Source organism: Hyperolius riggenbachi, chromosome 3 (genome assembly GCF_040937935.1).
Source record: "Hyperolius riggenbachi isolate aHypRig1 chromosome 3, aHypRig1.pri, whole genome shotgun sequence".
NCBI classification, from domain to species: domain Eukaryota; kingdom Metazoa; phylum Chordata; class Amphibia; order Anura; family Hyperoliidae; genus Hyperolius; species Hyperolius riggenbachi.
In genome coordinates this window covers 298,558,707-298,585,050 of record NC_090648.1, presented here as the reverse complement: position 1 = coordinate 298,585,050, position 26,344 = coordinate 298,558,707, and the positions used below count along the sequence as shown (strand labels likewise).

The 26,344-nt window shown below is 43.3% G+C and overlaps 1 protein-coding gene across 3 annotated transcripts in view; it reads right to left on the bottom strand.

Annotated features, from left to right (window-relative positions):
• TMEM117 (transmembrane protein 117) overlaps positions 1–26,344 on the bottom strand; it is a 268,344-nt gene that overhangs the window by 214,734 nt on the left and 27,266 nt on the right. For all 3 annotated transcript variants that reach the window (XM_068276571.1, XM_068276572.1, XM_068276573.1), the window contains exon 3: positions 8,545–8,677. In XM_068276571.1, the coding sequence (XP_068132672.1) occupies positions 8,545–8,677 (133 nt within the window). The remainder of the gene's footprint in view (positions 1–8,544; positions 8,678–26,344) is intronic.

The window sequence follows — 26,344 nt, the reverse complement described above, 5'->3', positions numbered from 1 at the left end:
AAAAGGCAGCACAGGTTTCAGCATCAATACAGAGTAGAATACAAAGACTTAGCTTGCCTCACTACAGCTTTGTGTTAAACTATGCATTCAATTTCCTTTCAACACTACTGACAAGCCAAGCCTTGCTGCACTAAGAAAAGGTTGTAATCGCAGACTTTAGAGGAAACCTGAGATGAAACAAGTACAAGCATTAATACTTATCTGGGGTTTCCTGCAGCCCACTGTGGGTCATGGGTTCCCACACCATCCTCCCAGGGCTCTCCGTTCTCTCGCAGTCTGCTCCGGAAGTTGCTGATTACTGTGCATGCAGAGCCCTGGCTGAGTACGTTGTTGGCCATGCTCCCTAAGCCGGGAGAGTTCTGCATCTGTGCAGTTGGTTAAGGTTTGTAACTGTGCAGGCGCATAACACTTCCGGCCACTCACGCGCAGAAGTTCCGGACTGGCCCTGTTGGGGAGCTCATCAGAGTTGACGGTGGTAGAACGGTGCGTCCCAGAGGTCAAGGGAGCTGACAGCCTACAGGGGGCTGGAGGAAGCCCCCGGTAAAGTATAAATGCTCGTTCTTGTTTCATCTCAGGTTTCCTTTAAAGTCACAACACCTCTGCTATGCCAGTGCCACTAATTTTATTCGGTTCTTGATGGACAACAAAGCCAAAAACTGTATCGAAAAAGAAAAGTGCCATTGCAAAGTTTTATACTAGGGCCAACTACACACATTTGCACAAGGACTTCAACATACACAGCCCCAAGGATTTTTATAAGCAATTCAGCATAAAATTATGTCAAAGTTTCAGTATAAATTGCTCTGGGCAAAAGCTCATTTTTTCCTTTGCTAATAGCAAGATACAATCTGACTCGCTAAACAGTCGTGAAGTCTTGCCAGTTAACGGTGCTTATAGCAAAGAACACGGCTGAATAATAACTCAAACTAGAAGTGTGAATTTAGGCCAAGGTGCAATATACGCATACATTTACATGACCATGGTGGGAATATAGCAAATGTATTAAAATACCTGTACATGCTGGGATCAATCCAAAATATGAATATGCAAATGAGGCCTTGGCAAGTACAACAACCACAATAATTCATTGCCATGTATTACTTATGGTAAAACATGAGGAGAACAAGCATTCAAGCAAACTATTACATTCCTACTAGCCTTGTGGTCTGCATGCATTGGTGTGGAAATGTAACTTACAAATTCACTATAGGTGGAATTCCACCTAGTGTCTGGAGGAGACAAGGAAAGCGTATTCATGCTGAAATAAAAGTAGGGACATTTAGGTTTTCTAGAAGCTCCCCAGGATTTGCTTAAAATGATTATTTCCCTTTTTTCATACATAATCAACTAAACCCAGATTTCTAAAAAGTTATTTTCAGTCAACCTGGCGGCACTTCCCATGTCATAGCATTCAAAAACCACATACATATTGGCGCATGCGTATAACCAGGGAAGCAGAAGAATGAATCTCTTCATAACTATATTTAACAAAGCAAACATTTTTTTAGCCTCATCTTATCAGTTCTGAAAATGCAAAGCATGAAATTAGTCGATATTTTCATATTGTTGTGTATGAATGCATGAATGCAAGTCAGAAAACTTGCTCCAACTGTTGTCTCAATGTACTACTGTACAAGCAAAGAAAAGCTGCTATTTGAAGGGACCATGCTCTAAATCTCCTACTCATCCCAAGGAAATGTTTGTAGGTCAACAAAAATCAGAACTCCCTGTGCATGAAGAAGTTCCTGCAGAGGCCCGTAGCCAGCTTAGAAGGGATCAAGCCACACTGTGAGCTTAAGCAGGTAGGTACACAGCAGGCAGTAGACTAAAGCAACGTGCTCACTCCTGCAGCCCTAGAGGTAGCCCTGTATAAACAAAGTGTAGTAGGGGTGTCTTGGCACCCTATGGAAAAAAGGCACAGGAGACAAAAACGGGAACCCAATAGTGTAATATGTCAAAAGTATGTGTGATAAGTGAATAAGAAAAATACTACTCACAAAAGGAGGGTTGCAAGGGGCAACTGACCACAGAAAGCAGGTGGAGACAACTAACAACTCCACACGGGGTGGTCCTAGCCAGTACCCGGATGTGGTCGCTCTCTTGAAGAAAAAGGCAATAGAAGAGGTTAAGATCTCGAGAGGAGAAAGAATGTATAACTTTGAGGTCTGTCCAGTGACATACAATACCCAAATCTAAGGATTAGTGGACACAGCTCTCAAAGGCCTTGGAGGTCAGAAGCTGAGCTTGCAGTCTCCATGTAATATGCAATTTTCATTACTTTGAGAGCAAAGTGCTTCTGGATAAGATTCAGAACATGAAGAAAATAGGAGAGCTTACAGTTCTAAGGAGACACACTAGTATTGGGGGGGGGGGGGAGGTAAAAGGTGGGTGGGATTTGGGGTGAAGATTGCAATCAGGAAATTTAAAATCTGTGTTTATGCACAGGAGTCTTGACTATAGAACAGTCCTAGATATCACTACCATTAGGTCATTCCCATTTGTCTACATTTGGGAAACTGGCTGGGTTTAAAGAAAAGTAACATCAAAGCAGAGTAAGGGCCCATTCACCCGGGCAATTAGCAGGCGTTCACCCCTAATGGCCAATGATCGCTAGTGCTTTTTAAAGCGATAGTGTAATAAAAGTATGTGGGTGATCTCACTGCCGCGATCATCGGCAAACGGGAACGCGGTGCATGCAGTGCTTTCTTGCGATTTTTGAGTGATCGCGATTACAATGTTAAAAAAACGCTAACTGCGATCACTTAAGTACAATGAAAAATACGCGTTTATTGTGAAAATAAAAGTAAAAAAGTGTAAAATGGGCCATAAACACACGTTTGTACTGCAGGAAGACTATGAGTTTCTTCTAATTGGAAGTCTACCATCGATCACTGCAGCAGAAAATATGTAGAGAATAATTTATTTAGGAAAAACCTGGAATTATAAAGTCTGGAACTAATGAGATATATGTGTAGCTACAAGATAAAGGGGAGCCTATGGCCAAAATGGAAAAGATTACGTAATAATGATTCCTAGCCCTGTGTTTCATATTAGATGTAACTGATGCACACACAACATCTACTGACTAATTGCAACTGAACTCTACTAAAGTTTTTTTCTGGATGTTAAATGGGTTCTCCGGTGTCTTTTAAAAAGCAAAAACTGACACTTACCTGGGGCTTCAATCGGCCACATGCAGCTGGAATTTCCCGTGCAGTCCTCCTCTGCGGCTGCACGTGTGCTCACTCCTGCACGCGTCATCGGGAGCTTACTGCGTATGCGCAGTTACGGCCGTGCAGCCGCAGTTCTATTCACCTGGTTAAGCGAATAATTACACCAGCCAGGAGCGAGTGATCAGAAAAAAAATCTGTGCGGTGGACTGTGCAGAAAAAATAAATCTGCACAGCAGAGCCATCAGAATTGGCTCGCCACACACACTGCGTGAGGTTCACCTGTAATGTATTTAATAGGAAATTCGCCTGTGAATTAGTGTACATTTTCACCTAAAATCAATGTTAAAGCACACATGCACTGACAGTTAAATTCACATACTTACAAAAATGTGCGAAAACGTGTGCATTTTTGCGTTAAAATTCGTATACAAACACGTACGAATTCGCATCCAAACTCCGTAAAGGAAACGCACCGCACTAGTGGAAACGTAGCCTTAGTTAATCCCACCATTACTGCAACTGCATAGAACTAGAGCTTTTGTTGCTTAGTTTTAACACCTGGACTGATTGCATGACTGAGCGGTGGGCCTTGACACTCGATTTGAATGTTTCTTCCAGAAATACTGGACTGCTACTCAGCAGCTGCACTAGATTTTGGCACACCTTATCCTAATGTTAAAGCAGTGAAAGACCAAAGAAGGTTTTTACTTTTTCAACATGCAAAATATGTTTATATTATTTAAATAACACACAGGGTTACAAAATCTATATTATGTGTGATACTCGGGATATGATGTTAACTTTCTCTGTAAAATTGTTCAAAGTAAGATTAAATGTCTATATTGACAAATCAAACCTCTCTTATGATGTGAACAACAACACAAAGGACTTGCATGAACAAAATTATTATAGAGTTCAAGAACACATATTTTAGAAGCAGGCAAGATGGTAATCTGCTGCCACCTTGTGGATTCAATACATATAGCGAGCAGCAAAGATTTAGGTGTACATTATGAAGTCAGCCAAAGTGAAAAAGAAAAACAGATATATTTGAAGGGCAGCTTTGACTACAGCATGCATGCATAGTTAAAACTTAGTAACACACTCAATGCCCATGAAACTAAACACATGCTGTATGTGTTTTTCCATACCAATAGCATGCTGTATACAAAATCCAGTTTGGAGGGAAGTTGGAGCTCTAGTTAGTCCTCTATATCCTAGGTTCTCAACGTGTGGTACGCGTGCCCCAGGGGGTACTTCTGATGGGTTTTTTTGGAACTGTAATCCACCTGCTTCCACTTTTTCACAATTTTTGGCATTTAGCCGTTATCAATGGATCCAGGGGTGACACTACTAAGGCCTAGCTTTTTCTATAGATGTATGTGACCGGTGCACTGTGTATGCTTGGATGGATGACTGATATGGGAATTAGAGGGGACAGTTGAGGTTGGTTGCTGTGGGTTTAGTGATTAGGATTAATGTCTGGGCAGTTTTAATGAAACTTCTTTATTAACCTCCTTAGCGGTAACCCCGTGTGTGACACGGGGTAAGCCGCCGGAGGGTGCCGCTCAGGCCCTGCTGGGCCGATCTTCATAATTTTTTTTTTGCTGGACGCAGCTAGCACTTTGCTAGCTGCGCCAGCACCCCGATCGCCGCCGCCGCGCGCCCGATCGCCGCAATCCGGTGCGGCGCGCGCCCCCCCCAGACCCCTCCGCTGCCTGGCCAATCAGTGCCAGGCAGCGCCAAGGGGTGGATCGGGTCTCCCAATGACGTCCCGACGTCGCTGACGTCATCCCGCCCCGTCGCCATGGCGACGGGGGAAGCCCTCCAGGAAATCCCGTTCTTTGAACAGGATTTCCTGATCGCCTATCGCCGGAGGCGATCGGCGGGGCTGGGGGGATGCCGCTGAGCAGCGGCTATCATGTAGCGAGCCCTGGGCTCGCTACATGATTTAAAAAAAAAAAAAATCAAAAAAAAAACTGCTGCGCTGCCCCCTGGCGGTATTTTTCATACCGCCAAGGGGGTTAATTAAATTTATACAGTTTTTTCATAATTTTTGTCTCTTTTTGAATTTTTTTTTTTTGGTTCGTATCATCCACTATTTATTTTCCTTCTTATTGTTTTTTTCTACTTCTGATGGTTCCAGGGGGTACTCGGGCTTAATTTACTTAACCAAAAATAACAAATTTAGAGTTTTAAAAAATGAGAAATCTTATTTAAACAACACAAAATTAGTATTTTAGATCATTAAAAGAAATAGTAAATGCTTGGAGATTGTTTAGAACCAATTATCATGTACTATGATTAAATATATATATTTGTCAAGGGGTACTTGTGATAATATTTACTATGCTAGGGGGTACTTGGTGAGCACAGGGTTTTAAAAGGGGTACATACAAATAAAATGTTGAGAAACACTGCTCCATGTAACCTTACTTATTGTGTAAATTCTCCTAGTGAGATTTGCACACACTGTATACTCAGAAGTGGAATAGGCAGTGCTGCAGCTTCAAGAGAACCCGAGGCAGTTCCTTTTGGGGGGGGGGGGGCGCAGATGGGACACATAGGCATGTTCTCTGCTTAATGGCATGCCTCTTTGTCCCCACACTATCGCTCTCTGCCCCCCCCCCCCACACACACACTGCCACGCTGTAGCTACCCCCCCCCCCCCCCTCCCCAGAATTTAGCAACAATACTTGTTGCCATCTTGGAGGGTAAATAGAGGAGAGGGTTCCCTGTTCGAAATGCCCGCTAGGGGCGTTCCTACAGGCTTTCCAAAGCAGCCATTAGGCAGCTCTCTCTCCCTGGACACTCCCCTGCCTCCCTGCATGCTGGGAGAGAGTGATCTCTCTCTTTCCAGCATCGTGACCCAGAGGTCTCGAAAGTGAAAGTGGGCCGCTGCGGCCAACAGGAGCGGCGGAGAGCGGAGGTTTTGGTGGCTACCTGATCAGCTCAGCTCCCTGGATCAGGTAACATAGTTTTTTTTTACATTTTATAAGCCCACCTCGAGCTCTCTTTCAGAATTAACATACAGGAATTGCCTGACTTTGGTGGCACCTGGTGCAATGAGAGGCAGCAGTATGAAAACTTGCAAGAATATGTGGGCATCTTACAGAATGAAAGATTTAACCTTTGGAAAAACTCTCAAACACCTACAGGGCCATATGCAATTCCTTTTTCTTCTGAGTTTTCTCCTAGGTGAGAATAATTACAACGCAAGGAAAAAAAAAACTCTTAAAAAGTATTTTCTTGCTTTCTGGTAGCTTGAAGGGCATTTTAATGATTATGTGTGAAAATATCACCTTGTAGAAAACACAGGAAAATATGTAATTGAATAAGGGCCACAGTTTGTTATAAGTAAGGTATAATGCAGATGAAACCTACTACGCAATAAAGTACTACATGTACTCAAATAGTTAATCTGTTCTGTGAGCATGTTAGGAGATCCTGGTTCCGAGGGAACTGTGGGGCATGCCTAAATTCCATGCCAATCTCAACTGTTCTCTATAAAGCACAACTTTTTCTGTGTAACACATAACTATAATGGGTGAAAGGCTTATTCTTATCTATCATGACCTATATAACTGGCCCCACTGTTGCTGTCCTTTACAAGACATATGCCTAGGTGTACTAAAAGGTTTGCAGACAGAATGAAAATGTATTGTTCACTCCAACAATGCTGCAACGTGTTTTGTGGGTCTTTAGCCTGCTTCAACAGGCAATACAACACAGTAGTAACTGTGGTAACCAAAGATGAGGCGAGCTATAGACCCACGCTTGGTGTGATTCGCCTTCTTTAAACAGAATGTACTTGCAATAATTCAGCTTTAAAGTGAACATCTGTGGTTACCCACAATGCACCGCTACTGAATATGCAAATTATCTCTTTATGTCCCTGGAGCCAGGCTTGTATCCAGAACTGCTGGTGTATAGAACACGTATAGCTTTATATTTTACACAGCCACATCACCCCCACAGAAAGCCTGTTTCAGATTTTTGGTCCTCAGTACTTGGCAGGGATTTTTAGTAGGAGGGCTTTTCGGTCTCTTTTAGTCCCCTGTACTTTTCTAATGGTTTGGATAACCCCGAGCTGCTTGGTTACTCTGCTATTGACCCACAAAACATGTTGCAGTGAACAATACATTTTCGTTTTTGTCTGATATTGACATAGTGAGTCTTCTATGGTGAGGTAAGCCCACTACTGCCTCCCTTTTAAAACCGTTTTTATTATATTTTATCTTACACTGGTGCCTTTGTTTTACTAATAATCAAGATTGCATTATTGATTATGACATCTAGAGAAGCAACTGTTGTTGTCCATCAACCGGGAAAGGCCATTTTCAGACAAAAGTCTGCCATTCCACAGAGAAAGGTTATTCACAAATGGAAAACATTCAGTCGCCAATCTTCCCAGGAGTGGATAGCCCAGGAAATTCACTACAAAGTCAGACCATGCATTAATCAGGGAAATTAAAGGAAAAACAAAAAACAAGAGCTTTATCTCAGACTCTTACCACAAAATAATTATATGCATGCTAGATGAAACTCAGCCGAGGTGGCCAGTAACTACCAACCCTACTGTGTGTACAGCAGCCCCGGCCAGCAAACAGCCTGTCGGATCAATTTGGCCAAGAGTGGTCTCCCCATTTAGCCTGCCAGCCGTGTGATGTCACTCCTGTGCCACTCAGTTGGTCCTCCTCCCACTCCACCCCTACATAGCCTGCAGGCTAGCGATGCAGCTGTACAGTGTCAGTCCTGCAAAGTCGCCAAGGGTTGTAGGAGGCTTAAGAATATCTTGTTTAGTAGCACAGAGTGCAGAAAGTAGTACTGGACCTGTCATCTGTGTTCTGTTGCCGATTCATCTTGGCTGCTATGAGCCTCTAGACTCAGGGACCTAAGGGATTTTTTTTTCATTCCGGTATAAACAAGGACTGGTGCATATAACACTTTAATCTGTCAATTTGAAATTCTGTTTTGAAGGTAGCTTAACATTTGAGAAAGATTAGCACAATAATAATTCTGCATACCTAGTAAATAATTAACTTTCCAATTTAATTTTATACACCGTTTTCCTCAAAAGCTCAATTTATTATTATCACAGTGGCTGCTCTTTCAAGGCAGCTGTACAGACAAGTGGAGCAGCTGCCCAGAATATTTGTTAGACTTAACAGACGAAGCCTGATTGGCTGCTCTGAGCAACTGTTTTGCTAAACCTTGTCATGTCACCCTGCAAGCTTTCTCCGCATATTGTTTTGGATTTTCTACCAGGAGGCACAAAAATATGCAAGCATCACATTATCAGTCTATAAAACCTCAGTGGTCCACTTACAGCATCATTAAATGAAACATCAATAACACTATTTGTGCTTACCTCATATTCCCAGCTATAAGAAGGCAAATATTGTAGATGTGAGAGAATATGAAGAGGAAAAGTATAGTGCTGAAAAACATTGTCATCCATGAACCATGATCGTCTCTGAACACTTTCAAACGGAGTAACTGACCTGCAACAAAGAAACATTTCTCACTCACATGATGGCTATCTGAATTGCATTTAAAGAGGAGCTGTTAGCCATACTATCGCAGAAAAAAACACATATATAAGTAAAATACTTGCTCTACTTACATACCATATGTATTGCACTGTCCACGTTTTGATTTTAGTGATTATTCTACAGTACAAAAAGAGAAAATCCTTCTTAGCATTTCCCATTTGAAGTGTGGCTATTTTGAAGCTAATCCTGATGTCATTTCCTGCCCTACTCTCCTCTGCCTGATTTGTCCACCCTCCACTATAGAAAGTGCATTGTCTCAGCATGAGAAATATTGGCCAGAGAGGAACAGAAGAGTGGGCGGGGAAAACAGGAGGGAAAGAGGCTTCAGCCAATAAGGCTGCATTGGTTAAGTCGGAGGGGAAATAAAGAAGCAAAAAAGGACAACCCAGCATGCCCTGAAACTTCCCTATTGTGTTCAAAATTCTGTGTGTACCAAATAAGCCGCTCCACCGCCGGGGGAGGTCAGAGGCAGTTGCAGCCGCTGACCTCCAGACCAGTTGCAGCTGCTCTGGGGAGGTCAGGCCACTCCACCGCTGCTCTCCGCACCATGGAGAGCCTGGGCATGCTGTGCTCCGGATCCCGGGATCGCCGCCATCACAGAGCCGCAGCCATCCACCATGTGGACAACAACCACAGAGACACCACTGCACAGTCAATGCCCTCCGTGGCTCTCTGCCGCTGCCTCTCCACCGCGACTGTACGGGGTCTCCTCGCTGCTGGTGCCTGCCACTGAAGGCATCCAGGCCCTCCACAGAGGTACCTTGATCAGGAACCTTGCTGGGGCCCTAGTTTTTCCAGCATCTGGCTGGGGCCCACCGAACTGGCACCCACTAGCACCTTACCACACAGTGCCAGAGCAGCAGCTGCCTGCCAAGTGAGACATTTAAATGGACTGGGTTGCACTGCAATCTTTCTCTTCTCTCTTTCCTTCCTCAGTCTCTTTAGATATTCCTTCTCTTTTTCTCTCTTTTCGCTGTCCACTTTTCTCCAGGACACACGGCGGGGCGTCTGGAGCTGCTGCGGAGCTGAGCGAGCGCCACCGGCTGCTCCCCTCACACAGCTCTCCAGACTCCCCCACGCGTCCGTCGTTATAGCCAGTATGCTGTATATATAGGTATATGCTACTTGTACTACTGTACCTGACTGTATATGTTGGATTGCACGCATGTGTTTATACCAACTCCGACCCTGTCTGTGCCAAAAATAATTCCGGGTACAACCCCCGTTGTACTTGGCGAAATAAACGTGATTCTGATTCTGATAAGAGCCAGGTAAACTGGGGAATGATTTTAACTTTTGGATTGCCTGGTTAGAATCCTTATTTTTGATTTTATGCCTGACAGTTACACTTTTAAAAGTGAATTGAATTAGGGCCAAAGTCTCTGAGCGCTTCATATTGCATCAGTTCCCGTTGCAACCAATTCCATTGCTACAATGCAGAGCATACAGCGCGTTGCTAGAATCGCATGCATTGACACGCACAATGCAGGTCTATGGCAAAAGCAATACATGTTAATTTCTCAGTTTTGTATGTTCGTTAATAAAAGGGGCACATTGAAATATGTTGCGCATTTGTATAACCTTGAAGTCACATTTATTTTCCCAAAATTTTCTCTGTGCGCATTACATTGCATGCAACAACAATTTTTGTTTTTGCTAACTTTGCATTGCCTTATGTGCACCTCATAACACAATGCACTGCTACAACTCACTGTGAACCTAGCCTTTGGCTTCTGGAAACTGCTGGAAGAACTACATACTCACTGGCTCTTTTCCTGTCCTCTACAAGTCTGTTATGGCTAAATCACCTTAAGGGCTCTTTTACAGTAAACTGACAAATGAAAACACAATGCGATAACATTTGCGATATTGGTATGGCAGCAAGAATAACAGACAAAATGTAGAATATCATATGATTATCACATTGCTGTCCCACTAATATAAATTATTATATGTGATTTTCTTTATTTCTGCATTGCTCTTGCGTTTTGCAATTCTCATGCGATCGTAACAGCATTGCAAGTCCGATCAAAAATGCAGGCAGTGTAGAAGAGGACTTACATCGGACCATATCTCACTTGCTGCCTCCATATATTTATGCAACGTTAATAATGTTAGCGACTGAATCAGTCCCTTCTGTGAGGCTGCTTCCACACAGGGACGTTACCAGGCGCACGTTAGTGCAGCCTGTAACGCTCCCCAACTCATAGCAATACAAAGTCAATGGGGCTGTTCACACTGCCCACGCTGCGTTACATGTAAAGCTGCACGTTCTTCAGAACGTGCAGCATACTATAGCGTTCCAGTGGCTTAAGCCGCGTTACACTGTTTGCACATGCTCAGTGCTGAGGCGGGGAGAGGCCGCTACGTAGCCGCGCACATGGCTACTCAATATGCACTGCACTGGTGGCCGCTGATTGGCTGGCGGTACCACGTGATGCGGAGTGTTTCACTCCGCATCACGTGGTCCTGCCGGCCAATCAGCGCCACTCTCACTGTCCTAATGCGGAAAGAGCCGCTTAACGCGGCTCACTCAATGTCCTCTACCAACACCGGCAGGCGTTGCGTTAGGGGACGTTATGCGACCATAACGTCCACTATAACGCAACGTCCCGGTGTGTAACTAGCCTTAGCCTTTATCCTGGTATAGTTCAGTGCGGCTATAATGATGAAGTCATGGGGATATTTTAAAGACCAGAGGTCATGTGAAAAAAACTCTGAGAGCAGCTGAGAAGCTGTTCTGGACAAGTCTGTAATACTGCTAGAGAAATATTCTATAATAATATTAGAATATGCAAAATTATATGTGCAAAAATTAGTGCAAAGCTCGTGTGTTAATTGTTAAAATCATAAAGCAAAATTTACACTAATTACTTTTTAGTGACTCTACTCTACCAGTTTGTTATACTATCTATGAAAATACATTTGCAGCACATTGAACACCATAACAAATAAGTTGTCCCTTATTAACTAGGCTTTAATAATATTTTAACTTTATTTTAAAAACTTTATGTGTGGTGAAAAACAGGTACCGTATTCTATAGATAAGTTACAAGTTAAACTCAAAAAATGATCTTCTATCTTGCAAAATTCTATTTATTTCAGCAATTCAACTTATAAAGGTAAAACTAAGGGCCCATTTACACTACAGCGTATTGCCGAGATTTTGGCAAAACGCTAAAACACCAGCGCTTTTAAAAAGCGCAAGTGTAATAAAACCCTATGGGCCCGTTCTTACTTGGGAGATTTGCGCTAATCGCCGCAAATCGCCCCAAAAACGTGAAACGCAAATGCGTCGCATGCACCATTTTCAGGCGATTTCCTGGCGATCGTGTTTCAGTGCTATAGAAGTGCTAAACGCGATCGCAGAAAAATTGCAGCAGTGTTCAGTGATTTTTCCGCGTGAAATCGCGGAAACATCACTCCTGCAAAACGCCGGCAAAAATCACCGGCATTTTGCAAACGCAAGTGTGAATGGGCCCTCATAAGTGAAATGGACTCATATGTAAAGCTAGATACTTCAACCCTTTATTTGTTATACTTTTGAGGATTACGTCTTACAGCTTATGAGAAAACCAAAATCAAAATCTCAGACCATTAGAATATTGTGAAAATGTTCAATATTCTAGGCTCAAAGTGTCAGACTCTAATCAGCTAATTAATCCAAAACACCTGCAAAAGGGTTCCTATTTCACATATTAGTTTCTCTTTTTTAGTTTAACCTCCTTAGTGGTAACCACAAGCTACACTCTGGGTGGAAAACCACAGCTCAGAGCGGTAACACCATGCCACACTTGTGGTAGCCGCCGGGAGGCCCATGCAGAGCATTGCACACAGTGGTTGTTCTCACTCACCTCCCTGATCCAGACACTGGCGGCCATTCCTCTCCCTGTCCACACAGAGGCTCTGCATCCCCCTGGTGAGATCACCGACTGTCGCCATGACGACAACTGGCAATCTCACTATAGGGTTACAGCACCACCCAGAGGACGGAGGGAGAACTGCAGCACTGGATCCCAGGGAGGTGAGCAAGTGCAGGGGCTGCTCCAGGCTCTTTCCTGGTATGATTTTTTTCTTGCTTTTAGTGTCTAAAAGCACATTAAAAAATTGTACCACTTTTAGACCCTAAAATCAGGAAGGAATCATACCACCAGGGAGGTTAATTACTGAATTAAATTGACTTTTTCACAATATTTCAGTTTTTCGAGTTTCGCCTGTAACTCATAAAAAAAATTGCATGTATCAGGACCTAGATATAGTTATTAATAATCCAATTTCATTTGTTTGGTCATGATCAGCTTCAGAAAGTAAGTTTCACAAGGTTTGACATGTCTTGTAACCAAGCATTGCTCTATTATTTAAGTATAACTGCATTCACATCTATTACTTGCATGCATATGAATATCTTCATATCACAAAGGCTTGTAGGGAGCCTTCTGTATCAACACAGCACTACATGCATCACAATTCAACTTACACCACTAATGCCAAATGAAAAGCCAGAGCAATACTCTTACATTAGCTGTAACAAGCTTAATGCTGGATCAAGTTTGCAGCACTGTCACCTTATTTGACTTCCATCATTAAAGTAAACCTATGCCAAGGGAATGAAGGAGAACACCATTGCTGACCCATTCATAACAATACTACTTCCCTGATTGTCATGTGGACATCTTCAATAAGCTGCAAATAATTCCAGCTCACATGCAAATTTAAAAAAAATTGTATGCAAAGAAGCAAGTGTAATTTAAAGGACAACTGAAGCGAGATGGACATGGAGGCTGCCATATTTATTTTCTTTTAAGCCATATTTATTCCTTTTAAACACTACCAGGCTGGCTGTCCTCAGAAGTATTGCCAAACATCCTCAGCACTTGGTGTAAACACTGGGTCTCTGCAATCACCAATAAAGTGCTTCGGACAGGTGAGGCGACTGCCCCCCAGACAATAAAAGATCAATGGTCACCAGATTGAATAAACAAAAAAAAGTAACCAGTTTATTCCAGCCAGAAAACACAGTATAAAACTGTTTACATATACTTACATCACGGGTCCTTAGGACAGGGACCCTTTTAGATGTATAATGTGTATCATGTAGATGTAATTCACTAAAAGTTGAAGAGTAGCAGTAGACAAGTACCCAGTCTCCAGTTCCCATTAGATCAGCAGGATAGCCAGCCTACTCAACAGTAGATAACAGAAATACAAGCTCTAATTCGGTGTCGGCTCAAAAACAGGAATCACCAGCTGCTCAGGCCCAGCACATCCATATGAGGTGTCATCAGAAGTCTTGGAAATTATCGAATAGATCCGTCGAATAGATCAGATATGATGGAAAATTGTACAGTGTAGATGAGGCTTTATTGTCTGGGTGGCGGTCACCTCACCTGTCTGAGAGCACTTTATTGATGACTGCAAAAACCCAGTATTTACGCCAAGCGTTGAGGATCTGTCAAATCGGCTCTATTAGACGGATCTATTCGATAATTTCCAACTGGTCCAATCGGATTGCGTTAGATTTTGCAATAGATTTTGGGTACTTATCAAAGCAAAATTTATCGCAAAATTGATCTGAAACAATTTAGACGTCTACACACGAGGCAATTTCTTATTAGATCTATGTAACAGATCCATCTATCTGATGAAAAATTGTACGGTGTAGATGAGGCTATAGACCCTAAAGAAACATGCTTGATCAGGTTTTTCTGCAGTTGCTGGATAGTGGCTCTGCCTCTGACACAGGAGACCCAGGAGACCTGGGTTAAAGTGGACCCAAATTAAAAATACAAGATTTCAGAAATAAAATCTATTTTCTAAATTATAATAATAAATAGCAGCCTATTTTCAGCTACATGATGACAAATATAAAATATTTTACATTTATTGGAGGAACCCCTCCCTTCCTTTTATTTTGCCGGGACAGAACCTGGCAAACTGGTGTAGTAGATGGTGTCCGGAAAAGGAAGAATTGCTAATTGCTGCCACCTGTATAACCTTAGTTATGAAAAGAGAAGGGTGAAAAGCATGCACTGAAATTCTCATAGGCTTGAATGAGTGTTTATCTTTGTATGTATCAGAGTGGTGCAACTAAATATTTGGAATTAAAAAAAAAAAAAAGTTTGGTGTAGGTCCGCTTTAAAATCTCAGCTCTTCCTGCCAGCATATATTCAGTAGGAGACCTTGGGCAGGACTCCCTAAAACTGCTACTGCCTATAGAGCCCATCCTAGTCTCCTCCAGGAGAAAAGCGCAATATAAATGTTATTTGTTTTTCTTCTGACATTATTGTCAGATCTGACAAGATTAGCTGTATGCTTATTTCTGGTGTTAGTTAGAAACAAGCTCCCCTTCGTGTACAAGTGTGGCCATACTCCACTTGCACGAGTAGGGCTGTGTCTGTATGGACTGGGCATGTGTGAGGTCACAATTGCACATGCCCAGTAAAAGGAAGGACTCCTGCCTGGGAAAAAAAAAAGACATGGCATGCATGCATGGTTGTGTGAACGCATACATGTCCAGTTTAAATGCGCTTGTTCTTTTTCCATGCAGCAACACATGCATTTCCTGATGAAAGCACATCCATCACTTTTCGTGTCAGCATTTACAATTAAAAAGTAATCTAAGCAGTGTGTTTTTGAAACACTTCAGGAGTGACTTTGGTGTGCTTTTCCACACAGTACCATTCACTGTAGTGAGCAGCCTGTGAAAATATGTACAAAAACAAAACTGTATTTGTGATATCAGGCGTGTTTTAATATGAGTTCTCAGTGTACAGGCATGGTAAAAAAATACTGGCATCCTTGCATTTATGACAGAAAACACACCACTTCTCCCATAAATGTTTTGCAGTTACAAATACTTTGGTATTGTCATATTTATTTTTTATGTTGTCATCAATGGAAGGATACAAAATTGAGAGAAAATTGGCTTGGGCAAAAAATATTGGCACCCTCAACTTAATACTTGGCAGCGTGGCCTTTGAAAGTAATACCTGATGTTAATCTATTTCTGTAGCAATCAATAAGGCTTTTCCATCCCTACTCCAGGGCCTATATGCAATTAACTTTTTCTCCTAAGTTTTCTCCTAGGAGATAATTTATCCCTACGTCCTCCAGGATGGCCCATAATTGAGAGTACCCTGGCTCTTCCCTGCAAATGAAACACAGGCTTAGCATTAGATTAATTGAAGTGGTATAAAGGACAGGTGCTCCCTCTCATTATCAGTTTTCACTGTGTTTCCTCACTTGCAGGTTTCGCAGGCTTTTATGGGACCAGGGGCCATGTGATGGAGTCGTGGTGGCCTCTGCGTTCCGCGCCCTCCCTACCGACCATGAGCCCTGTGTGTGCTGTAGGCATGGTGTTGCCTGCAGACTAACCTGGATTTTCGGCGGAGGCTGGTGACCTGGGTCTGAGGCACTGCGGGCGGCTGGGGCTGTCTGTGGGCCTCGCACGGGAGCGGAGACGGAGTTCCGTTTCAGGTGGGGAACTGCTTTCCCCTCCGGCTGCTCATGGGCTTAATGCGGGTGGAAGATGGGGCCTCACGCCACGTGGAGATCGAGACCGGATGCTTGGTTGGCGTCCGGATCCTCGCCGCATTGGCCACGCCCCTTTGACGTACTTCCGCTTTCGGGTGGGTCGGCGATTGGCTTCCCCGCGGCCACAGGAGTTCCGTGATCTGCGTGCAGATCCAGGAGGGACACTGACTGCTGCGGTCGGGCAGTGCAGGGGTACTCAATGGGGGAATAGTAAGCCCCGAAAAAGGGCCCTGTATAGTGGCAGCTAAAAGTATTGGAAATGCCACTATCAAAGATCGCGCTGTAAGTCCCCTAGACTGAAGGGGTGGAGCCTCCAGTCTCCTTTTAAGGAGTCTGAATCAGATGGAAGCCAGTTTTCAAGCAGTATGGATCACTCCGTTGTTACTGCTGGAGAGCCTACAAAGAAGGCGGCTATATCCAGCCATTTGTCAGCAGGACAGGTATTGTATTGAATCTTGAAAGCATGTTCACCTGCTTAAAACTAGATAAATAGTAATGTTAGTTATTTGTGTGTGTTTCTCCAGCAGGCTAAAGATAACGGAAAAACCTCTCTTAAACATAAAAACAAATCTAAAAGATACAATACCTGTAATATAAAACTGCCTGACACTTGGTTAAAATCCCTATGTCAAAAATGCTTAGATGAGTCTGAGGAGCAAGAATCCTCTAAAGTGGTTAAACATTTTTTGGCTTCATTTACTACAGAAATGCAAACTACCTTTCAAGCATTAAGGGCGGCTATGTCAGAGAAGCCCCTTGGGGCTCCCACTTCCCTTTCCTCCGGTAAAGCTGTGCCAGTGTCTGATCCACAGCAGGACGGTTCCTCCATAGAGGAGCTAGAGGATATGGAAGAGGACCCCTCTGATATAGAGTCCGGGGAATTACCTGTCCCAACAAGGGGTTCTAGGTACTTGTTTAGTGCAGACGAGACGGCGGAGCTTCTAAAGGCGATTTATGACTCAGAACAGATTTCTGTTACAGCACAAGAGACTTCGGTACAAGACGAAATTTATAAGGGACTACAGACTCCAGTAGGCAGAGTCTTTCCTATACATAAAGCCCTCGATTCTATTATTGATGACCAGTGGGAGTCACCGGAGAGGAGACTGGTTATCCTCAAATCTTTTAAAAGGAGATTCCCCTTTAAAGACGAGGAGATTCAGAGGTGGGCAAAGTGTCCAAAGTTGGACGCCTCCTTATCCCAGTACTCGAAGGATGCCGACTTATCCTTTGAGGACACAGGAGCGCTTAAGGACCCAATGGATAAAAAAGTGGAGGTTCTGTCAAAACGCTCTTGGGAGGCAATTTCGTTTCTTTGTAGGCCCACCATTTCATCAGTCTGTGTCTCCAGGAATCTGATTACATGGATTGATGAATTACAGAATCAGTTGGTCTCAGGTACTCCTCATTTGGAAATTGTTGAGTCTCTTCCGGTGATAGCAAGGTCACTAGCTTTTTTAGCTGATGCTCTGGTGGAGTCGCTGAGAGCTGCAGCTAAAGCCTTGGGTTTAGTTAACGCAATTAGAAGAGCTACCTGGTTAAAAACCTGGGAGGGCGATTTAACCTCTAAAGCCCGTCTTTGTGCCATAAAATTTGAGGGAAATCTTTTGTTTGGAAAAGACTTAGACGAAGTACTTACCCGGTCTACGGATAGGAGAAAAAAGTTCCCTGATAAACGTAAGAGAGGCCAATTCAGGAAATATTTTCGGGGGAGAGGGGGTACTGGGTTCCGTGGTAGAACCCCAGACCCCAAAAGGAACTGGTCCTATTCCCGGGGCAGGGGTAGGGGAGCCTCTACTTCACAGAGGCCCACAACCCTGGGCAACAAAGACCCCAAATGACGTCCTAAGGGTGGGGGGGGGAGACTGCTGTTCTTCCTAGATCAGTGGAGAACAGTATCCCAAAATCAATTTATTTTGAACGTTATAAAAAGGGGTTACAGACTGGAATTCAAGGCCCCCCCCACCAGAAAAATTTTACGTAACCAGTCTGCCAAAAGATCAAATAAAGGCAAAGGCCTTGAAAGAAGCAGTGACTTCCCTCATGGAACAGAGAGTAATTTTGCCAGTACCACAGAGTCAACAGGGAAAAGGGTTTTATCCCCATGTATTCGTAGTCAAAAAACCGTCGGGCAAATTCAGAATGATAATCAACCTAAGGAGGTTAAATGTGTTCCTCAGGGAAAAAAAATTCAAAATGGAAAGCATTTACTCTGTGCGAAACTTTCTAACGCCGGGAACGTTTATGTGCACCCTGGACCTCCAGGATGCATATCTGCATGTCCCGATACTAGTGTCTCATCAGAAATTTTTACGGTTCGCCATAAAGATTGGAAGGACAATTTGTCATTACCAATTTTGCACACTCCCTTTCGGTCTAGTGGCCTCTCCAAGAATTTTCACCAAAATCATGGCGGAAGTCATAGCTTTTCTTCATTTAAGGAACGTAAAGATCATCCCCTATCTGGACGACTTTTTAATATTGGGAAAGAATACAAAGGAAATAGAGAGGGATCTACACCTCTGCATTCAAACCTTAGGACGCCTGGGCTGGCTGGTGAATTACGAGAAGTCAGATTTATCACCAGCTCAGACAAAGGTTTTTCTAGACTACCTTATGGATTCAGTAGCGCAAAGAATATTCTTACCCGAGGAAAAAATCAGGAAGGTTACCGGAAAAACTCGGGACCTCCTTTCGTTACAAATGGTAACACTGAGACAAGTGTTATCTCTAATAGGTTCAATGACGTCATGTATCCCAGCAGTACAGTGGGCTCAGGCTCATTCCAGAGTGCTTCAACATTGGTTCCTAAAAAATTGGGACAAAGACCACAAAACCCTAAATCAGATCAAAGTATTAGACTCCTTTACAAGGAAATCTCTGGAGTGGTGGTTAGAAGTAAACCACCTCAGTCAGGGACGCCAATGGGTCCAGAACCCAACGGTACGGGTTACGACAGATGCCAGCGCTTGGGGCTGGGGGGCCCACTGCCAGGGGCATCAGAGTCAGGGAAGCTGGAGTCCAGACCAGAAGAAAAGGACGTCCAACTTCAGAGAACTCCTAGCAATCAGGGAAGCACTAAAAGACTTTGAGAAATTGCTGACAGATCAAGAAGTATTGGTTTTGTCAGACAATATAGTGGCAGTAAGTTACATAAACAAACAGGGAGGGACAAGGGTACCAGATCTCCTTGCTCTCTCTCTACAAATCTCAAACTGGGGGGGAACTACATGTCAGGTCCCTTGCAGCAACCTACATAAAGGGAACGCAGAATTGGTTGACAGACGGTCTGAGCAGAGATTTCATCCGGGAATCGGAGTGGGAGCTCTGCCCAGAAGTATTCAAACAGATAATACAAAAGTGGGGACTTCCGAACAAAGATCTGTTTGCGACACCAGAGAACACCAAGCTTCCAGATTATTGTTCCCTCACAGCATCATCCTCACAAGAAAGTCAGGATGCGCTGTCCATTCCCTGGGGCGAGGGATTAGTATATGCCTTCCCTCCGTTCAATCTCCTGTCCAGGGTAGTGGGGAAAATAACACAGGAAAAAACCACGGTTATTCTCATCACCCCTTGGTGGCCCAAACGAGCATGGTTTCCACTCGTCAAAAGTCTGGCAATTCAGCACCCGTGGAAATTACCTATCAGGCAGGACCTTCTTGCTCAAAAGGGTCAGTATCACCCTCATTTGCACAGACTGCAACTAACAGCTTGGATCCTGAGAAACAAGTTCTAAGAGAAAAGGGTTTCTCAGAAAAAGTAATTACAACGCTAGTATCAAAAAGGAAGGAAGTAACTAGGAAAATTTACTTTAAAGTTTGGAAAACTTTCTGTGGTTGGAAGTCTAGGAAAGGGCTGATCCTGAAAAGTAATGACTTACCGCTAATCCTGGACTTTTTACAGGATGGGGTTGATTTGAACCTATCGGTGAGTACGATTAAGGTGCAGATTGCAGCCCTATCAGTCTTTCTAGACAGACAGTTAGCAAAAAATCGCCATGTAATAGCCTTTGTCAAGGCGATATCAAAAAACAAGCCGGTAAAGATACAAACGTTCCCCCCCTGGATACTACAACAGTTAATAAACCTTGACCTGGGGTTCTGTATTTGATTTTAGGTGCCTCATAATTGTTTCTACAATTTATATACTTGTTTATCTGTTTGCTGCTTTATGTATATCAGGTTTTAATCCGTGCTGTTTTTAATCTTGTGTATTTTCAGATTGATCCGGGTGGCCTCATTAAGAGAAGCAGAAGAGTTCCCCTTTACTTGCTGCGGTACGGTGAGTGGTGCGGCTTACACTTTGTCATTATGTGCGCACGCATTACTTTGTTTGCATGGCGCACATTTGGCCGCATTAACACCGCTTTCCGCATGGCCAGCACTAGTGTACGCGTTGCTACGCGACCATAATGACGCATGTGATTGGCTGACGTGGGTCAGTGCTGCGGGTCATGTGACTCAGCACATGACTATGACGTCCTTCCGTTCCGCTTCCGTTGAGGGAGACGGCGGTTTTTTGACATGATGCGCCGTTGGTAGCTATTACTTCTGCTGGCTGCAGGTGGGTATACTCGCTGCTTCCCTGGTGGGAGGCGTGGGGACTATATTTTGAATTTAAAACTCTTGTCTGCGATTTGCTGACTTTCCAGTCTCCCATCAGGTCCTCGCTGTGGTGGCCGCCCTGATTGGTCAGTATGTTTGGTGGGAGGGTATTATATGTATTATATATACACTTGTGACACTTTGTATTACTTGATGACCTTTGAGCAACTTGAAAAAGGCCCGAATAGGCCGAAACAGCGTCTGTTGTTGCTGTCATGCCTGCACTAATAATGCACTAAGAGAGCTATAAGTAGATTTCGTGTGGTGCTGGTCCTTTGCTGGAACTACAGTTAATAAAGGCACCTTTTGAACCCTTACAGGAATCTTCTGAAAGGTTTATGACTCTTAAGATAGCTTTTCTTATAGCGATCACGCCGGCAAGGAGGGTGAGCGACTTGCAGGCTATTTCTATAAAAGATCCTTACATGACTGTGTTAGAGGACAAAATCATATTTAGGCCAGACCCCACATATGTACCTAAAGTAAATTCAAGTTTTCACAGAAAACAAGACATAATCATTCCATCCTTTTGTAATAGCCCCAAAAATGACAAAGAAAGGGATTTGCATTTACTGGATGTAAGGAGAGCAATTCTTATTTACCTTAAAAGGACGAAAGAATGGAGGAAAGATAATAATTTATTGGTTGCGTTTGCGGGTCAAAGGAGAGGGCACGCAGCAACCAAGAATACGGTTTCTCATTGGATTAGACAAACTATATACCAAGCTTATGTCATGGCAAATCAACCAGTCCCAACTCTACTGGCGGCTCACTCTACTAGATCAGTGTCCACCTCATGGGCAGAGAGGGCTGGAGTGTCGGTAGATCAGATCTGTAAAACAGCGACCTGGTCTACTCCAACAACTTTCGTCAAACATTACAGAATAGACGTTCTCTCAAGTCAAGATATGGTGTTTGGGAGGAAGGTCCTACAGTCTATTATCCCACCCTAAAAATGAGGTAAAACTTCTCTGGGGTCTCTCAATTATGGGCCATCCGGGAGGACGTAGGGATAAAATACTCGTTAGACTTACCGGTACACGGTATTTCTACGAGACCTCCAGGATGGCCCTTCTACTTCCCTCCCTATCTCACGAGGTGTTCTTCTTTTTCTGGACCGATGTGAGAGGGTTTTCTCCTTTTCTAAACTAATTTGACACGGAGTGGTGTTTTCGGGCGAATCACTGGGTGTACTCTGTTAAAACTGATAATGAGAGGAAGCACCTGTCCTTTATACCACTTCAATTAATCTAATGCAAAGCCTGTGTTTCATTTGCAGGGAGGAGCTAGGGTACTCTCAATTATGGGCCATCCTGGAGGTCTCGTAGAAATACCGTGTACCGGTAAGTCTAACGAGTATTTTTTCATCTTGTATTTTTGATAACATTTCAGCATTTTATAATTTAAGAAGTACCAAAAATTAGTTGAAAAACTACTATCAAAATTATTTTTAGCATGTTGTTGCTTTCTGGTAATTAAAAATGCATTTTATTTACAAGTTGTAAAAATACCACCTAGGCGAAAACTCAGGTGAAAAAGTGAATTAAATATTCCCCCAGGTCTCTCAGATTAGAAGGGTCTCTTCTCCTAACTGCTGTTTTTAGATCTCCCCACGGGTGCTCTATGAGATTTAGGTCTGGACTTATTGCTGGCCACTTCAGAACTCTTCAGCACTTATTTTTAAATTATTTCTGGGTGCTTTCTACTTTGGTTTGGGTAAATGGCCTTTTGTAACACCTATAATCTCAGTTGAAAACCCATTTTTTTTTTTTTAGACACCAAGCCCTACATTGCACCCTAGAATTGTTTGAAAATTTTCAGAGATTTTGTAATATCATTTAAATAGTCAAGTCTACCAGTGCCAAAAACAGCAAAGCAACCCCAAAACTATACTGAACTTCCTCCAAATCTGACTTTAGGAACCGTGAATATTTACTTTTAAGGCTTCTTACTTTCAAGGCTTCTCCAAGAAGGACTGTGGCTTCCCCAGGTATGTTCTAACTTTATGCATGGGGGGGGCAAAGGCACAGCTGAGAGACCTATGCCGCTGCCTCTTGCTGACGCTCTCCATCTTTGTAACCACTATCGCCTTCACAGTTGGAAGCGCCGCTGAGGTGGTGGAAGTGTCAGGAAGCTGGAAAGCAGCAGGCAGCACAGCGCTTAGAGGTGGTGACATAGGTGAACTAACCCTCGCTAACCCAGCTATTGCCCATGCACACAAAAGTTGTGCTTCTCATGAAAATATACTAGCTTATCCGTAGTCACCGCCTACTGAAATTAAAATCATAAAAATCTGGATAGTATGTATCAAAAATACTCTTTGTAGTGCAGATCTTTGCTTTTAGGAGAGAGGTTTAGTTTAAATCTAAATGGTGAATTAAATATTGAGCTGTATCTAAATATATTTCTACACGTCCAATTAATTAACATACCATGTTAAGTGTTACATTGAGATTAGCACTGTTCACCAGCATTAAATGGATCAAGTCCTCTGCCTTATCACAAAATAAAAAAGCAATCTAGATAGCTTTCAGCAGTAAGGAAAAACAGCACCGGTAGATTGTGTGCTTCTGTTTTTTTAATGAACACCAAAAGCTCAATTTAGATGAGCAAATATAATAATCTGAATTCTAAATGTCAGCAGAACGTCAGCCTATATTGTAGTTGGTGTGCAGGAGATTGAAAAACATCATACTGAAATTAACGGAGCTTGCAAGCAGGCATTTGCTACAGCAGGTACTTTTATTTAAAAACGAAGCTTAATTTAAAAAAAAAAATAATTCTAATAATAATAATATGTCTGAAAGCAACTCCTTAACTTCACCAATAGAAGATTGCAGAATAGTGTCACGTCTGAACAAATCCCATTTTCTGCATCAAGGTAAGTAACATGTGGGGTTTTTGTTAAAGGATAGACAGAAATATAGGCAGGCTATTTGCTTTCCTTTAAGTTATCATTAACAATATGATTTGATTTGAATTACTATGAATAGGAATTGTTAATATGAGATTATGCGGTGTCCAATAAAAATACATTCATTAGTAAATATTTGTTTCAGAAATGAAGAAAAAGTTCAGTGCGCTGATTTCACAAATGTACCTGTGTTGAAGCGGAAGACATGGAATATTAAAGTACACCTGAACTGAGAGGGATATGGAGGCTGCCATATTTACTTCCTTTAAACAATACCAGTTGCCTGGCAGTCTTGCTGATCTCTGACTGCAGTAGTATCTGGATTACACACCAGAAACAAGCATGATGCTAATCCAGTAAGATTTCAGTCAGAAACATCTGATCTGCATGCTTGTTCAGGGGCTGTGGCTAAAAGTATTAGAGGCAGATGATCATCAGGACAGCTAGGCATCTTGGATTGTTAAAAATTAAATAGATATGGCAACTTCCATATCCCTCTCAGTTCAGATGACGTTTACCATGAGTATGTTACGTGCACATTCCATACAGAAATATTGACACTGGCATTGGATACAGCTAAGTCCTACCAATATACTTCTAACTGTCCCGTTTGCAAGTCAATTTTCAAACTGTGAAGGTGAGAGCTTACTAAAGCCAACATAATGTAGATGTGTAAATTTGGGGCAGATAGAGTAAATTTTATGCTAGTAACACATGATTATTACAACCTTCTATTTGTAAAGTAATGAGAACAATTTGTCTTTATTTAGATTACATCCTACAGAGATTTCAACCTTGCAGTCAATTTAAGAGTCATATAGATTTTTTTTTTATCTGCAAAAAGAAAAAAAAATTGTTTTTAAAAAATTGATCAGCTGTGATATCACACATGACCAATATCACCAATGACCAATATCAATATCTTTCCTGTTTTACATAGTTGGGAGACTTGTTCCATCATACTACTGTACTCAATGACCTTGCTGTACTCAATATCAGACATTTTCACATATGGTAATCCATTCAAAAAAGCACACTTCTTCAACAATGGCACATCTGCAAGAGTCAAGGACAAAATTCCCTGTAGGTGCGATCTGGCAGTCCCTTATTAGGCAGCTCTCTATATCCACTAAACAGAATAAAAACACACAAAGGAGAGAGCACTCTAAAAGGTAGCCATACACTGGTCGATTTGCCATCAGATTCGACCACCAGATAGATCCCTCTCTGATCGAATCTGATCAGAGAGGGATCGTATGGCTGCCTTTACTGCAAACAGATTGTGAATAGATTTCCGATTCACCATCTGCTGAGCTGCCGCTGTCGCCCCCCCCCCCCCCCCGCATACATTACCTGAAGCCTGGTCCCGCCATCTTCTCCGCATCACCTCCCGGCTCCCGGCTGGCATCTTCTCCGCATCTTCTCCGCACCACGACATCCGGCATCCACGTATAACTTTCTGTCACTCCAGTGACAGCGGAAGTTCAAATAGAGCGCCCTCTATTTGTACTTTCGCTGTCACTGCAGTGACACAGGAAGTTATACACGGATGCCGGATGTCGTGATGCAGAAGGAGATGCGGAGAAGATGCCAGCCGGGAGCCGGGAGGTGATGCGGAGAAGATGCCGGGAGCCAGCTTCAGGTAATGTATACCTGCGTTGATCGTACGCCGCTAGCGATGCACTCCCTACCCGCGGGCGATCGACGGTAATTTCCCGCACGGAGCGATCAATCTATTTCGGGAAGAAATAGACCGAAATTTAGCGTTTAGCGTGAACGATGTGACAGCAGACTCTATCCCAGTGATTGAATCTGCTGTCGATCGGCGGGTAATCGGCCTAGTGTATGGCCAGCTTAAGTGTCAATAAAATATATAAAAACTTCACCCTGTCCCAGACAGGTCTCACCTGGTTAAAAGTGGCTGTCAAAGGCAGCCTCTCTCAGCATTCGTCCCTTTTATGGCCAGGGACCGGGCTCTCGATCTGTAACCAAGACATTGGTGCAGTGTCCAGTGGGGGCTGCAGGCAGGCTGGGCTCTCAGACCGCTAGCTGGGATGATCCACAGTGTAACTGCTAGCGAGCTAGATCGTTCAGCGTAGGCGCATGCTCTCCTCTGAGCCTCTAGCCTCCGTTTTTAGTTGTCGCCGCTGCGGTGCTTAACAACCACTTGATGCTGCTATTGTGCATATGACTACCAGCTGTGCATGGCGTAGGGACGCTGCTCTCTCCTTTCCTTCACTGACCTCGAGGAGAGCATGCGCCTACGCTGAACGATCTAGCTCGCTAGCAGTTACACTGTGGATCATCCCAGCTAGCGGTCTGAGAGACCACCCTGCCTGCAGCCCCCACTGGACACTGCACCAGTGTCTTGGTTACAGATCAAGAGCCCGGTCCCTGGCCATAAAAGGGACGAATGCTGAGAGAGGCTGCCTTTGACAGCCACTTTTAACCAGGTGAGACCTGTCTGGGACAGGGTGAAGTTTTTATACATTTTACTGACATTTCCAAAATCTGGAACATACAGAAGCGATGTCGGTTTATAAGACTATATAATACAAGTAA